The sequence below is a fragment of the Protopterus annectens genome, chromosome 1.part1 (genome assembly GCF_019279795.1).
Source record: "Protopterus annectens isolate FY-2018-M chromosome 1.part1, PAN1.0, whole genome shotgun sequence".
NCBI classification, from domain to species: domain Eukaryota; kingdom Metazoa; phylum Chordata; order Ceratodontiformes; family Protopteridae; genus Protopterus; species Protopterus annectens.
Window position 1 is genome coordinate 464,123,625 of NC_056726.1, and position 14,612 is coordinate 464,138,236.

Here is a 14,612-nt window from a genome sequence, read left to right on the forward strand (position 1 = left end):
GCACGCAAGGGCAGTTAGCTTAGTACTAAACTATGAACTATGAACTATGAATAAATTCAAATCCCAACTCCATTCCCACTTTTTCTCTAATTGGAAGTGCAATTGCACTTTCTCCACCTAGCCTTCTTCTCTCTCAACTCTAAATTGTATTTCCATACTCCTATTTCTAAAAACTTAGCTCGCCCTGGATACTATTCAATCTACAATGTTATCTTGTGTACATAATGTAAATATTGTAAATAATCTGCTTTCCCTTTTCTCCCCTCCCTAACATTTGTACTTGTACTGCCATCACAAGACTCAGATTCTATGTAACCACTGAAACACTCGTGTCAACACATGACTCCCATGCTATGTACCCAATGTACCACATAATGTCTCTGATTTATAATTTAACTGTATCTTTGAATCTTAATTTTAATCTGTTGTATCCTAATGTTTACTATGTAATATGGAGCTTTTCTCCCCAGGCCTCCACTGAAAACAGGCTCCAGCCCAGTGGACCTTCCCGGTCATCAAACTGAAATAAATAAATAAATAATAATAAAATAATTATTTTTATTGATGACTTGTGGTCCTTCACTGTGTGCAAATTATACAGCTTTTCAACTACACAGATAATCTTCTCGCTCTCATATTTGTTAATGTAGTGACATTATACTGTGTACTAATGTTTCCCATATCTGAGTGAAGGTATTCTATTTCACAACCTAAGTTCTATGCTATAATGACAAATTTTATACACTACTTATCGTACCTACACAATTCAACATTATCTGTCACTTTTGAAGTAAGTACTTTGTTGTTTTACTTAGTTTGCATCATTATACTGCTTAATTAATCTACTGTAAAGGTTAAAGTTTCTCTGAATGTGTCACTCTTCATATTTAATCCTCTTTTATGAGCTTATAATTACTTTATAATTTAGTCTGTCATGATATGCATAAAATAATCCACAGCATTTATGGATATGTAAACCTCTCATGTATTGCTCCTGCTACCTTCAGATTTATATTTGTCTTTATTTTCCCATCACAAAACCTTTGTATTGGAGCCTTTCACCTTGGGATCTATTTAAGCAAACGACTGCGTTGATCACATTTCTTTAACAATAATCCACTTTCATTTACTTATTTTTCACAAAAAAGGGCTTTTGTTTTTGAGGGTACTGCTTGGTCATCTAAACAAAATAAAAACAATTAACTGTTTTGCTGAAAATAGTTTTATTGTTTCACACCCATCAGTATCTCACAAAGTCTCACCTGTAAGATGCCTTAACTGTGAAGTCAAATCAGGAATTCCTATTTTCACTTTCCAATTATTTTAATACTGGCTCTCTCTGGCCTGATATTCTGCTCCGTAAAATATAAATGTACTTTTAAAAATGCTTTTAAAAGGCAAAGCACCCAGGTACAATCCTTTGGGGAAAAAATCTGCATACAAGTCTGGACCCCTCGACTATGATGCGTCTTATAGGGGTGATGGGGTAAAGTGACCTTCTTGCTTTCCTATCCTGAAAGAGTGAGAGAGAGAAAAACAGAGAGACAGGGTTTATGGAAAAATGCCATCAGTAACTGGTGGAGACCAAACAAAGCTAGTCCACAGGTGTGAATATATATAATGTACAGTGGGAACCGGGTGGGAGAGCGGCTAGAAAATTTCAGTCATCTGCAGCTATCAAGATGGTAGAAGTAAAAGGATGCTCTGATGTCCCTCTCCATATACTTCCCCTAACCGCTTACAGTTGGTGTTTCCCTGGTTGTGGGGATCCAGTCTGTTCAGAAAAGCTGGACAGATGTTGGGGAAGGTGAACAGAATTATTCAGGAGGGGGCTACTGAACACAAAAGATGAAAGACATCATCAAAGGGATCCAAAAAATACTTCAATATTCCTATTATGTGGTGTTCATACTGTAGCACCATACTTTCAAGTACATATGGAGACAGTTTAAAAAAAAAACGTTCTTAGATGTTTTGCCACTCAGTGAAGAAATCAAATGGCAGCTTTTCCTTTTCCTAGCAACATGTCTTGTGTAGAGCAATGTCTCTCAATGAGTTACCTGAAAATATACTTAAAGAAAAGGGCAGCTGAGATAATGTCTCAAACTGTGACACGTTTCAATGACCATTAACACTCAAATTCTATTGCTCCTCTGCTCTGACTTGTTATGCCACTTCAAAATTAACATTAACTGCTTCACAGACCTACACATTTTACAAGAACCCTGACACACGGACAATGACTTGAAGCACCCTACATATCCAAGTCTTAGCAGCAATTATACAAGGATCTTAAGCTGCCTCTCCATACATTAAACACCAATACAGACTGTACCACTGCTGTACAGTAAGTTTAACAGGGATGCATGTACATGTGTGAAAAATACAAAAATGTGCAAAAGTTAATAATGACAGCAATTTAGGAGGCTCACTCACGCTAGAGCATTTCAACATACTGTCTTTAAATCTACCAATTAAAGAATCCACATTTTTTGGCATTTATTCCAACCAAACTTTCAAGTACTGAAAAAAATGCTGACCTCCGCTACTCTCTCCAGGAGAGGCTCAAGCCAATGTTCATTGCATTCACAGTGACTGTCAAGGAAGGTCAGGACCTTGGCCTGAGCTGCATCTGCTCCTTTCACCCGTGAGCGCATCAGTCCTACAAGAAAGCAAATAAAAACAATTACTGCAATCAAATGAAGCAAGGAAGAAACTGAAAAAGGTAAATTACATTTACATCACTAGAGAAATTCAGTCATAAAAGAAATTTGTGCAACAGCAGATTTCCACGCAACTGGCTCTTGAAAAATATCATCAGTAGAGCGATATCTAATAAGCACAATAATGTCATGGAAATTTTTCTAAGTAGCTGTCTATAGCTAAAGGCCTACTACTTAATTTATCCTCCAGAATGAATATGCCCTTTTTACAATACAAATTCCATACGAGCTTATAGGCCTTAGGAAGATTCCTCCAGATCCCCCTTCCATGAGAAAATTTCTTTACACAGGAAAATGTTAGTCGGGTACACTGACATGGATCACGAAGATCTAACATTACAAAAAGTACATCACTTTTGTGTCTTACATGATGCTGTCTGTTTGGGTTCCTATTAACTGATCGAATGTTTAGGTTAGCAAATACCTAAACTTCGAGCTGGTAATAATGAAAGCAAAAAAAATGCGAATGGCCAATTTAACTCGGGGAAAGAATTCTCTTGGCTGTTATGTGGATTTTGCCCATTTCCCCACTGTAGAGCAATCTCGGAGTTGGTATATTTAGTTAGGGGTGTGTGGGGGGCACAGCCCCCCACTTCATTTTGGTTTAATTTTTTTTTTGTCGAGGGAATTAATTCCCTTCGTTAAATCGGCCGTTCGCGGTTTTAATTTTTCGATATTACCAGTTCGACGTTTAGGTATTCGCTAACCTATAACCTAAACGTTCAATCGGGTAATATAAATGGATATGTTCACCTGAGCAACAGGACATGATCCCGCGATTTCTTACTCTGAGAAGAGCCACTGTAACATGTAATGGACCAAATTCCCACAAGTGTACACTTACCACTGAAAAGAGCAAGTAAAAGGAAGACTGCACAGAACTACAAAACAATAAAGTCAAGGGAAACCTTTGAAAAAATCCCCTGCGAGCCCTCTAAAGTCCAGGCATTATGACAGAAGAGTATGAAGTACAAGGCCAACCTGGAGATCACATCCCGCGTATAATGTCTTATGAAGGTGTGAAGACAAGTCCATGTCACAACAGAGTGAAATATTTGTTACATTCATTGGATATATGTTGTCAGCTAAATATTTACCTTGACAGGACTAAAGATACTATAAGAATTATCAGCTTTTTTATACTCTTTACTGTATGTAAGCTAGGTCAGAAAGTGTTCAAATGTATCTTTGTTCAGGAGGTCACACTGTCACCTTCTTTTACGCTAAATAAAGCAAAACCATGCCAAATGCATTAAAAGCTTATTCTGCTTAATTTTTCTCAGTGGTTGTTCCCACTGTAGGAGCACTATGGAAAAACTAATGGTATGTTGACACATTAGTTAAGGTTAATCTCTTCTGGGTGACATAACTGCCATCAAAAAATGAGTTTCAGACAAATGTTTAAGATTGACTAACTCTGACTGCTGGTTCAAAATGAGGTAGTGTCTGTTTTTCAAACATGAAATTCTGTCTTCCAAGGAAGATCAGGTTCCTTGAAAGGTAACCTCTGAAAGAAAACACCCCTTTAAAATGCCTTTCAAACCTTTAAGGAAGCCACTGAGGGGAAAAAAGATGATCTTGGTAAAAACTGGAAAAGGCCGCTAAATGCACTTCTACAGTAGAATATCTACATTTATGATTAAGAATGTGCACCAAAAACTGAAGAACTGATAAAAATGGGACTAACAAGGACTGTGACCTTGGCTAGTAGCCAACAATGAAAATGTTTCCATTTACATCTGTAAACTTTTCTGGAAGAGGGTTTTTAGCCAGCTGCAAGGTTCTGGACCACCCTGGGAGGGTAAGCTAGGTCCCTGAAATTCAGTGGAAATAGAAAAACAAGAAGGTTAGTCTGAGGTACTGAAGGCTTGAGGAAGCTCATTGGATTGACTGCATAGGAGACCTTCAGAGATAAAAAAAAAATATGTTTTTCAAGAAAATGAGGTCACAGTGGAGAAACCATACTTTTTTTGGGCCAGAAGGAGAACTATTAGAACGAATGTGGCCTGGCATGGAGGAGAAAAATGGAAACTGTGTAAAGAACACCCAGAGGCCACTTCTGGACCAAAGTATCCCAAGAAAGTTTGCCCATGAGGGGAAGTGAGGGAAAAGCAGCTGTTACATCTGGAAATGGTTGGGGATGCAAAGGCAGGAGGCATCCATCACCAACAGAGGAACAACTTGTTGAAGTATATGTAAACATTGCTTGGGCATATCTGCTACAGAACTTGCCTGACAAGAAATGTGCTGCTACTAGAAAGCGAAGAGTCCACATAGCACAATTTGGTAACCTCGTGGCCTCTTGACATAGGGGAAAGGTGTGGGTTCCATCCTGTTTGTTGACACTGCCATGCTGTCACAGTGGGTGACAATCACACCCCCCAAGGAAGACGTTCTTCACAACCCGGCCTCTTCTTCAGTACATTGATATGTATTGACACCTCTCCCTCTAACTGCTTGCTGTACACAATAAACCCCCCACCCCAGGGCAGGAGCATCTGTAGAGACCATGGCACTTGGTCAAGGGGGGTTAAGGGGATCACCCTGACACAGTCTTTTCAGATGAAGCCACCAAAGCTGATGTCTAAAGCAGACCAGAAAGATTCATATCAGACTGGACACCTGGTCCACATTCTGTGACCAGTGAACCCACAGTGACCACTGAAGCACCACTTATGTAATATCTGATGAAAGGGACCAAGAAAATCATCTCTTGTCTTGAAACCCAGAACCTTCAGCCAGGAAGCAGCCATGGCAGTAACAGTATTTAAAAGAGGGTGAAGACTAATAAGAAGTTTCAAAACTTTCCCTGGAGGAAGGCTGGCAATACAAGTATTTGCATCAAGGTGGCAGCAAATGAAAATGTGTGCAACGGCTCCATCAGTGACTATGTAGCATTCACTAATACTCACAAGGATTAGAACAGAAACAGATAACTCCATGCTTTCAGCAATGACACCCTTGTTAAAGATGCTAGCAGCCAAACATCCCCACTGAGGGAAGCTCTTGCCCCTTTCAGCATAAGAAAGACTGTGTTAATTGCCATATATTTAGTAAACACCTTGCAGGATGTGTTAAAACCAAACTGGAGAGTTCTGAACAGGTAATGGCTGGGTTCCATCCTGAAGCACAACAATTTCCTGGATGCCTTGGATATCTTCATGTGCAAGTAAGCATTCTAAAAATTGAAAGACTTCATCCAGTCTTCTATCCCTAAAGCATGAAAGTAATGACTGCACCATGACTATCCAGAATCTCATCTTTTTTAAATATACATTTACTCTGCTTGTCTAATGGATAAAGCAAATACAAGCCAAACTACTAACAAAAACCAGCTAAACCAAGTCAAGCAACCACCAGTTTATAGTATTCCACAAAATAAGAGCTTTTGTCTCCCAGTATATGAGACTTCTTTAGATAAAGTAACAAAAAGCCATCCTACTTTTATACCACACACACACACATATATATATATATATATATATATATATATATATATATATATATACACACACACACACACATATATATTGGGAGAGGAAAGCCCTTATTTTGTGGAATACTAATAAACTGGTGGTAGCCTGTCTTGGTTTATCCATTTTTTTGTTTTACTCTGCTTGCCTCCAAAATGGGCTTGATGGACTTTCTTTTCTTGGAAATTAAAAAATAATTTTGAATGGACTCTAAACCCTCTCTGGTCTGTAGCGGACTCTTAGATGGCTCCTTCTGTTTGTAGATTTTGAACCTTTAATCCAGATGATGGATTCAGATGAGAAATTTTGCCTGGAAAGGGTCTGCAGGCAGACCTTGGAGGAGATACAAATGGAATTCTGTAGCCTCTGGACATTATATCCTTCAGCCAACTGCTTTGTGTGGTGGCCTTTCACAGGAGAGGTGCAGGAAGATACTCCAGACTGCCTGGTTTTGTGTGCAGTCTCTGTATCTAGGATGGTACCCATTCTGAAAAAAACCTCAACATTCATGTTAGTTTAAAACTAAATAAAGATTCACCACAAAGGCCAAGTGAACAAACTAAAACAATAAAAAAAAAAACAAAATTCACTACATATCACAGAAGAGACGAAAAACCGATGGTGTTTTATGAAAGCGGAGATTAAAATTTATTATGCTAACAATATTTAGTGAATTATGTTGTTTTTTTTTTTTTCATAAGAGACATTAACAAAGAAGACCCTGATGTCTGTGAAGTTAAGACTGCCTGATCCTGGACTCATATCAGAAGGTAAGGGATGAACCAGCCGCATGGTGTACTTCATCTACTGTCTAATGTAACCAGCTGCAAGGAGAAATTGTTGACATTTCCTACAGCTGTGTACTGAGATTATAAATACCGTCTACTTTGCCACTTGGCAACTGTTTTAACATCTCCAAGGACTGCTCTGCTATGTCACACTGAAAAAAATGGTCATATGTGTGACGACAAGAGGTATTGCCAGGTATGCCAGGAGCAGTGGATTTGTAACATATGCCAGCATAACTAGCTGGAATTTTGTAAAGAATTATATGCCATTTGTATATCAAACTGATTTGTACAGGTGCTTGTGTTGAAAATGTATTTATAAAGGGATCTATATTAAAAGCTGAAAGGACTAAAGATAGAGTGTATGTACACCGACACATAAAGGTCGATGTACATAAACAGTGAAACACAAAGAGCGAAATCCGAAACACCGAACAAGTTCAGTCATCAGAATGCGCCACACAGGTAAGTAAAAAATAACACTAAATAATTATTTTAACACACTTTTGCATGGGGGCAAGGCCCCCTGCACTCCCCATGTGGGAGGCTTTGCCCTCCCACACCCCCCTACCTAAATATACCAACTCCAAGACTGCACTACAGTGGGGAAAATGATATATTTCTTTATCCCTACCATTGGACTGCTGACCAGGAAACACATCTGGCGTTTCAAAGTTCGCTGTTTTAGTGTTTCACTGTTTATGTACATTGAACGTTATGTGTCTATGTACATACACTCGATCTTTAATCCTTTCAGGCTTTTAATATAGACCCTTTGTAAAGTTGCTTGTGTTAAAAAATGTATCAACAGTGGGTCCCTGCTGGACAGAAAAAGAAATGTACCTGTATGTCCAACTCTATGGTAACTATCGAAATGAATATACTGTAACAGAGGATACTGGAAGAGAAGAGGTTAATCTCAGTCCAACTAACTTTGAAAAATAGATTGAAATTAAATTACTTGGTATAAGTCATAAAGACTGTATCTCACAAGTCTCAATGCAGCCAGAGACAAAAAGTCTGTACTAGAAAGCCTTCTGCATTGTCTTTAGCAGTGAAATAATTTCATACTTTGAAAGGGTGAAAGTCTGAAATTGTTTTACGACTTCCAGAAGCTGCAACAGATCTTAGCAAAGCTCTGTGCGTGTGTATTATTAACACCTATGGGCTAAATCCTGGCAGCTTCTAGTAAAGCAGGGTAGTACAGGAACCAGAAGTCAGATGACCAAATGTATGTAATGTCATTCTGTAATCCCATTCTGGAATCCAGGACTGAAATGATGTTTTAATACTAGGGTTCGACTGCTGGTTTATCTTCCAAAGCTCTTCAGCGCAGCAGCTATGACAATGGAGTCTGCTAGGGAGACTTATTCCAACACTCATGGGTCCTTAGCAGGCCAAAGACTCAACCTGTGTCCTAAGGACTGGTACTGCAGTTCTGGCCAAGCTCTATACACGAGAAACAGTAGCAGTAGGAGTGGAATGGAAAGCCTCCTGCAATGTCTGCTCTTCAGGAAGGAAGATAGTCAGTTGGCCATGACCACCTTTACCTCATTAATGTTAAAATCCCCCAAATTTGGGACTGTTGGGAGGATTATTATCCAAGACAGAGAAACTCCTCTATGACTACATAGGGAGTCCAGCTGCTTCATTCTGCACCTCCTCTTTTTTGAGGATATTTAAGGAAGACATGTCCATCTGTAATGAAGAGGAAATGGAACTAGATACCACCAGGGGCTTTCTGGAACTCTGACCCACTGGTATAAAGACAACAGGACTGAAGCATCAGACTAAAGAATTGCCATGAGGGAGCACATGTAAGTGCCAACTCCAAACTACAGGCCATCAGCACAGGATTGCTTCCCTACCACCTCCAAAATCTGTTCATTAATACTGAAGTTTCAGGCATCAATGATGCTCAAAAATAAGTCAAACCAGCATTGACACCATGAATGGCTTCAGTAATGAAAACTCAGACATCTAACTGATCAACACTGACAATGGCCCTAACTGCATTAGAGCTAAGGTTAGCACTGAATCGCCAGCATCAAATCTCTGGTCTCTAGTGACCCTCATCCTTTGGGAAGTCGAATACTTCTGCAAATTACAATACTAACAGCACACTCCTAAGAGTGGGCTCAAAAATGAGAGACCTAGGTACACATACGGATGGTAGCCTGAACTTTGACTGCCACATGTCCACAGTGGTGAGGAAGTCCTTCTTTGTGGCACAGCTTGTAGTAAAGGCATGGGATCTAGATCCAAGGATATTATAATCCCACTGTACTTGGCCCTCATCAGACCAATAACGGAGTACAATGCACCTTTTGCCATGCAGTTGGCCACGCGGCTGGAGTGGTCTCAGAGGTTTCTTAAAAAAAAAAAAAAAAAAAAAAGCAGGGTGTAAACAAAATGTCCTACATTGACAGTCTACTTTACTCAGTCTCCTACAGATTATTAAGGGGTGCTCTATGCCTAGACTACAAGTCACTCAAATCCAACCCTGATGGAATTATCACACATTCACATGATACCCGATCTAGTGATCTAAACCTGGTCTGTGACATGAACAGAACATGATAGAGAGACAGATATGTCTCAAAGATTATCCCCTCTCTAGAACAGGTTTCCTACTCATGAAAAGCAGGGCCATTCCCTGACTTTCTTAAACACAATTTGGATCAATGGATGGGGAAACATAAAAGTTACTCCTGGGGTGGCACCCATATCTCTTATGGAAAGGGGCAGTCTGTAAAATATTCAAAGGCGTAGGCACAGACCTAAGCCATCCTCTAGCTCTAAGGGATCGAAAAAACAGGTAAAATTTGGATAATAATGGCTAGGCTTGTTATGAGAGATCAGCACATAAACAAGACTTCTTTGGCTCCAAGGCCCAGACTCCTCCCCTCCCCATAATGCACTGCCACCCTACTAGTCCTTAGATTGAGTTTGCCCCAACAACATACCACCAAAAAAACTAGGGGCATCCTTATAAGACAGAGACAGAGCATCATACATCTGAGGATAAGGCAAGGCCCCAGTTAAGATCAATGCAGTCCACTCTGAGACATAAAAAGATGACAATTTGGTAGGGGGATGGTGGAAGGAAATATTGAGACAGACAGAAGACAACATGGATCTGGCATTATGCGGTTTGTATCTGATGATGCATTTTTTTCTGCAAAAGATGGGACAGAATCGCTTAACCATGGTACACACTATGGAAGGATTTTCCAGAGAATGTTGGAACTGAAGGTAGCTTAATCTACATTTTGAATCAAGTTTATAATGTGAAATGAAGGTGTGAACTGTAGCCTATGTTGTGGGGGCACAAATATCATTAATAAAAGCACTGATAAAGAAAGTCATAGAAATTGTTACCGCTCTAGTGGAGTCAGCATTCAGTCTGGATGACAAAGACAGACCTCTGGACTTGTACACAAAGGCTATATATCCAGAGAGCCACCTGAGCAGGGTAAACCCTTAGAGACTCAAGAGCAAAGTTCAATTTGGAAAAGAAAACAAAAAGCTGGTCAGATCTCCAAAGGTCCTTTAACTGTTGTAGATAAAAATGTGATGGATGGTGAATTTCCAGAAAATACCATGGAAAAAGGCAGGTAAATGTGTATGATATGGTATGGTATGATTCAAAGCAGTCATCAACGCTACCTTGAGAAAAAAAATCTGGGTTAGTTCTAAGAGACACACACTCCTCGTGAAAGATTAGATACAGAGGCTTGGAAAAACAGTGCTTACAACTCAAATTCTCCTGGCCAATTTCATGGCAGCTAAGAAAAGCATCTTCCAAAAAATAAACTTCAATTCAGGATGTACTAAGAGGTATGAAAAGGGAAAGACTAAGCTCCTGTAGCAAGACATTAATGTCTCAGGGAGGTACCGGATCCCTCAAATGTGGATGTAACACAAGTTCAAGAAAGCTTTAGATGTTCTGAGGGAGGCAAAAGGAGTGCGATTTTCACATAAACGAAAATTAGGAATAACAGCCAACTGAGTCTTGATTGATGAGTAGCTGGTCCCTGAATGAAAAAGACTCACCAAAAAATTCAAGATAAAAGAGTGGAGCTGAAATCTACTCCTTTGGAATAAGCCCAAATTGAAAACCTTTTCTATTTGCTTCTGTAAACTTCCCTAGGGGAGAGTTTGAGAGGAGACAATAATGTGAACCACAACAGAGGAAAAAACAGTTAGTTATGTACTCACCATAACGATAGATGTATGTGGTCTATCTCGCCTACATTCTTTACTCACGGGTTCAGAGCACAGAATCAGCTCCGACTCGGCCAGCTATTTCTCTAGCACGAAGTCTGTAATTGGCTGGGCTAAGCCAGTATCCCAAGATGCACCTCGCCCTAGCCCCAGATCTTGTTTGCAACCATATCAATCATAACCCATACACAACACTGGAAGGAATTCCAGCCAAGGAAAGAAAAAAAACACTGACCTTGAAGGGTTCACAGAGCCAATATTCCTCCAAATCCTTTAGGAAGGGGGCAAATGAGAGGGTATGTAAGAATGTAGGCGAGATGGACCACATACATCGATCGTTATGGTGAGTACATAACTAACTGATGTTATGTGGTCCTATCTCGCCTACATTCTTTACTCACGGGACAGCGTCCCCAGCACCTATATCCTGGGAGGCTCGTAGGAAGATACTCCTGAGAACTGTGGAACCAAAGGAAGCCCGGCCCCTAGAAGCCACGTCCAGCTTGTAATGAGTAATAAAGGTGTGAGGAGAGGCCCAGGTGGCCGCAGCACAAATATCATCCAATGAAAGCCTGGCATGGTAAGCTATTGATGTAGACATTGCCCTGGTAGAGTGAGCTTTGATGGGAAAAGGTAAATTTCTGCCTGCTGACGAGTAGATAAAGGAAATACAATCTTTGATCCATTTAGAAATTGTGCACTTGGAAATAGGGCAACCTGCTCTGTTCTCTGAGAAGGACACAAACAGTTGATCAGACTTCCTAACATGCTTAGTCCTGTGTAAATAGAACCTCAGTTGTCTGTGCACATCCAACTGATGGAACCTGAACTCTGCTTTATTGGAAAAGTTTGGAAAGAACACTGGTAACTCAATAGATTGATGGAGATTAACAGTGGATGACACCTTTGGAAGGAAGGACGGGTTAAGTCTCAGGAAAACTCTGTCCTTATGAAAGGTCAAATACGGAGGTTTAATGGACAGAGCTTGAAGTTCTGATACTCTTCTGGCCAATGTAATGGCTATTAGAAACGTGGTCTTCCAAGATAAGAATTTCAATTCACAGGTGGCAGCCGGTTCAAAGGGCGGTGAAGTGATGGCTTGTAGCACAAGGTTTAGATCCCATGGCATGACAGGTTCTGAAACAGGAAGGCGAAGTAACCAAGCGCCTTTCAAGAAGGCCTTACAGAGTTTATGGCCCATAAGAGAGGGCTCGTAAGATGTGTGAAAATTGGAAATTGCAGCCAGCTGCACCTTAATGGTAGTGGGCGCGGAGCCCTGACGGAAAAGCATGGCTAAAAAATATAAGACCGACGGAACTGGGGCTGTGAAGGGGTCCAAACCTTGGGCCTGAGCCCAAATGGAGAATCTCTTCCATTTGCTGGAATAAATCCTTCTGGTGGAAGACTTATGAGACGAAGACAAGATGTGTACCACCTCAGGTGAAAAGGAATGTCATCTAACTAGTGATGGAAGTGGAACAGCCAGGCTATCAACCTGAGGGTTCGCAGGGAGGGATGGAGCTGTCCTGACATGTGAATCAGAAGGTCTGGCACTGGGTCCAGAGTCCAAGGACCGTCCACTGCGTACTGCTGAAGAAAGGGGAACCATACTTGTCAAGGTCAGTGTGGAGCAATAAGAATCATCCTGCTTCCCAAGGATATGGCTTTCTGAATCACTCTTGGTAACAGAGGAAACGGAGGAAAAGCGTAGACCAGACCGGGGGGCCAATCGTGGACTAGAGCGTCCCTGGGTGACTACTCCTGTGGGGGGATCAGTGTGAAGTACTCGCTGCATTTGGCATTGAGGGGACTGGCGAAGAGATCGCAGCAAGGCTGACCCCACCTGTTGAAAATCTGAACCGCCACTCGGTTGTTCAGGGACCACTCATAAGGCATTACAATAGCTCTGCTCAGTCTGTCCGCTATCACATTGGACTTTCCCGGAATGTGCGTTGCCACTAAAAACCGTTGGGAAGATACTGCCCAATGCCACACTCGCATGGCCTCTCTGCAGAGGGGATAAGACTTGGTTTCCCCCTGCTTTTTCAGGTACCACACCACGGACATGTTGTCTGAGTGAATTGCAATCGTTCCCAGAGGAAGAGAGTTTTGGAGTACTCGCAACACTAGAAACACCGCTCTCATCTCCAGAACATTGATGTGCAGGTGTACCTCGTGATCCTGCCACGTGCCTTGGACCGTCCTGCCAAGATAATGCCCCCCCACCCCATCTGGGAGGAGTCCGTGGCCACGGTGACCACTGGAGACATAGGAATCAAGCTCCTCCCTTTGTCCAGATTGGCGGAACGTAGCCACCAGCGGAGGTCCTGTTTGCACCGTTCCGTGAGAAGTATCACGTGGGAAAGAGGAAGTTTCTGAAATGACCACTGGACCGAAAGGAGCCATTGTAGGATCCATATGTGTAACCTGGCCAGAGGCACCAGCATGATGGTGGCGGCCATGGAACCCAAAAGCTGGAGAACTAACCTGGCTTGAACTCTTTTGAGGGGCAACAGTGCGTGGATCTGAGACTGCAGCACTCTTACTCTCTCTTGTGGCAGAAAAGCCCGCATTTGAATAGAGTTTAGCTCTGCGCCTATAAAAACAACACGCTGTGAGGGCAGCAAGGCAGACGTTTCCCTGTTCAAAGTAATTCCTAGCTGTTGACAAAGTGCAATGGTAGTCTCCCTGGCTTGAATGAGGAGATGCCTGGTGGGGGCGATGAGAAGCCAGTCGTCCAGATACAGAAACACCTGGAATCCCTGACGTCTCAGGTGAGCTGTCACCACTGCCAAACACTTGGTAAACACCCTGGGGGCTGTGGTGAGACCAAAGGGCAGGGCACGAAACTGGAAGTGACTGGCTCCCAGCCAGAAGCGTTAAGTGACTCCTGGATGCCTTGTCCATTTTGATGTGGTAGTAGGCATCCTTGAGATCGATGGAGCACATCCATACTCCTTTTTCCCGCAATGGAAAAATGTACTGAAGCGTGACCATTTGGAACTTGGACTTCAGAACGTAGTGATTCAGTCGACTGAGATCCAGAATGGGTCTCAGGTCCCCTGTTCTTTTCAGCACCAAAAAGAGTCTTGAGTAAGTTCCTGATCCAATATGGTCTGAGGGGACTGGTTGGATGACTCCTTTTTCTAGCAGCTTTGCAACTTCTAGTGCTGCTTGATCCCGTTGACTGGGTGGGACGTCCGGGATTCTTCTGACTGGTGGGGGTGTTGATAAAAAGGGGATAGTTAACCTCCGGTAACTATTCGAAGCACCCAACGATCCTGGGTGATGCTTTCCAAGGCTTCTGGGTGTAATGAAATTCGGCCCCCCGACTGGCTCCGAAACAGCACAGTCGGGCAACACCTCAGGAACGCTGAAAGGAAGATCCGCAAAAGGAATCG

The 14,612-nt window shown here is 41.8% G+C and overlaps 1 protein-coding gene across 6 annotated transcripts in view; it reads right to left on the minus strand.

Moving 5' to 3' along the window:
* The window catches only part of GALNT2 (polypeptide N-acetylgalactosaminyltransferase 2), a 1,695,325-nt gene that overhangs the window by 814,699 nt on the left and 866,014 nt on the right, over window positions 1-14,612 (minus strand). For all 6 annotated transcript variants that reach the window (XM_044076112.1, XM_044076089.1, XM_044076094.1 and 3 more), the window contains one exon: window positions 2,541-2,662. In XM_044076112.1, the coding sequence (XP_043932047.1) occupies window positions 2,541-2,662 (122 nt within the window). The remainder of the gene's footprint in view (window positions 1-2,540; window positions 2,663-14,612) is intronic.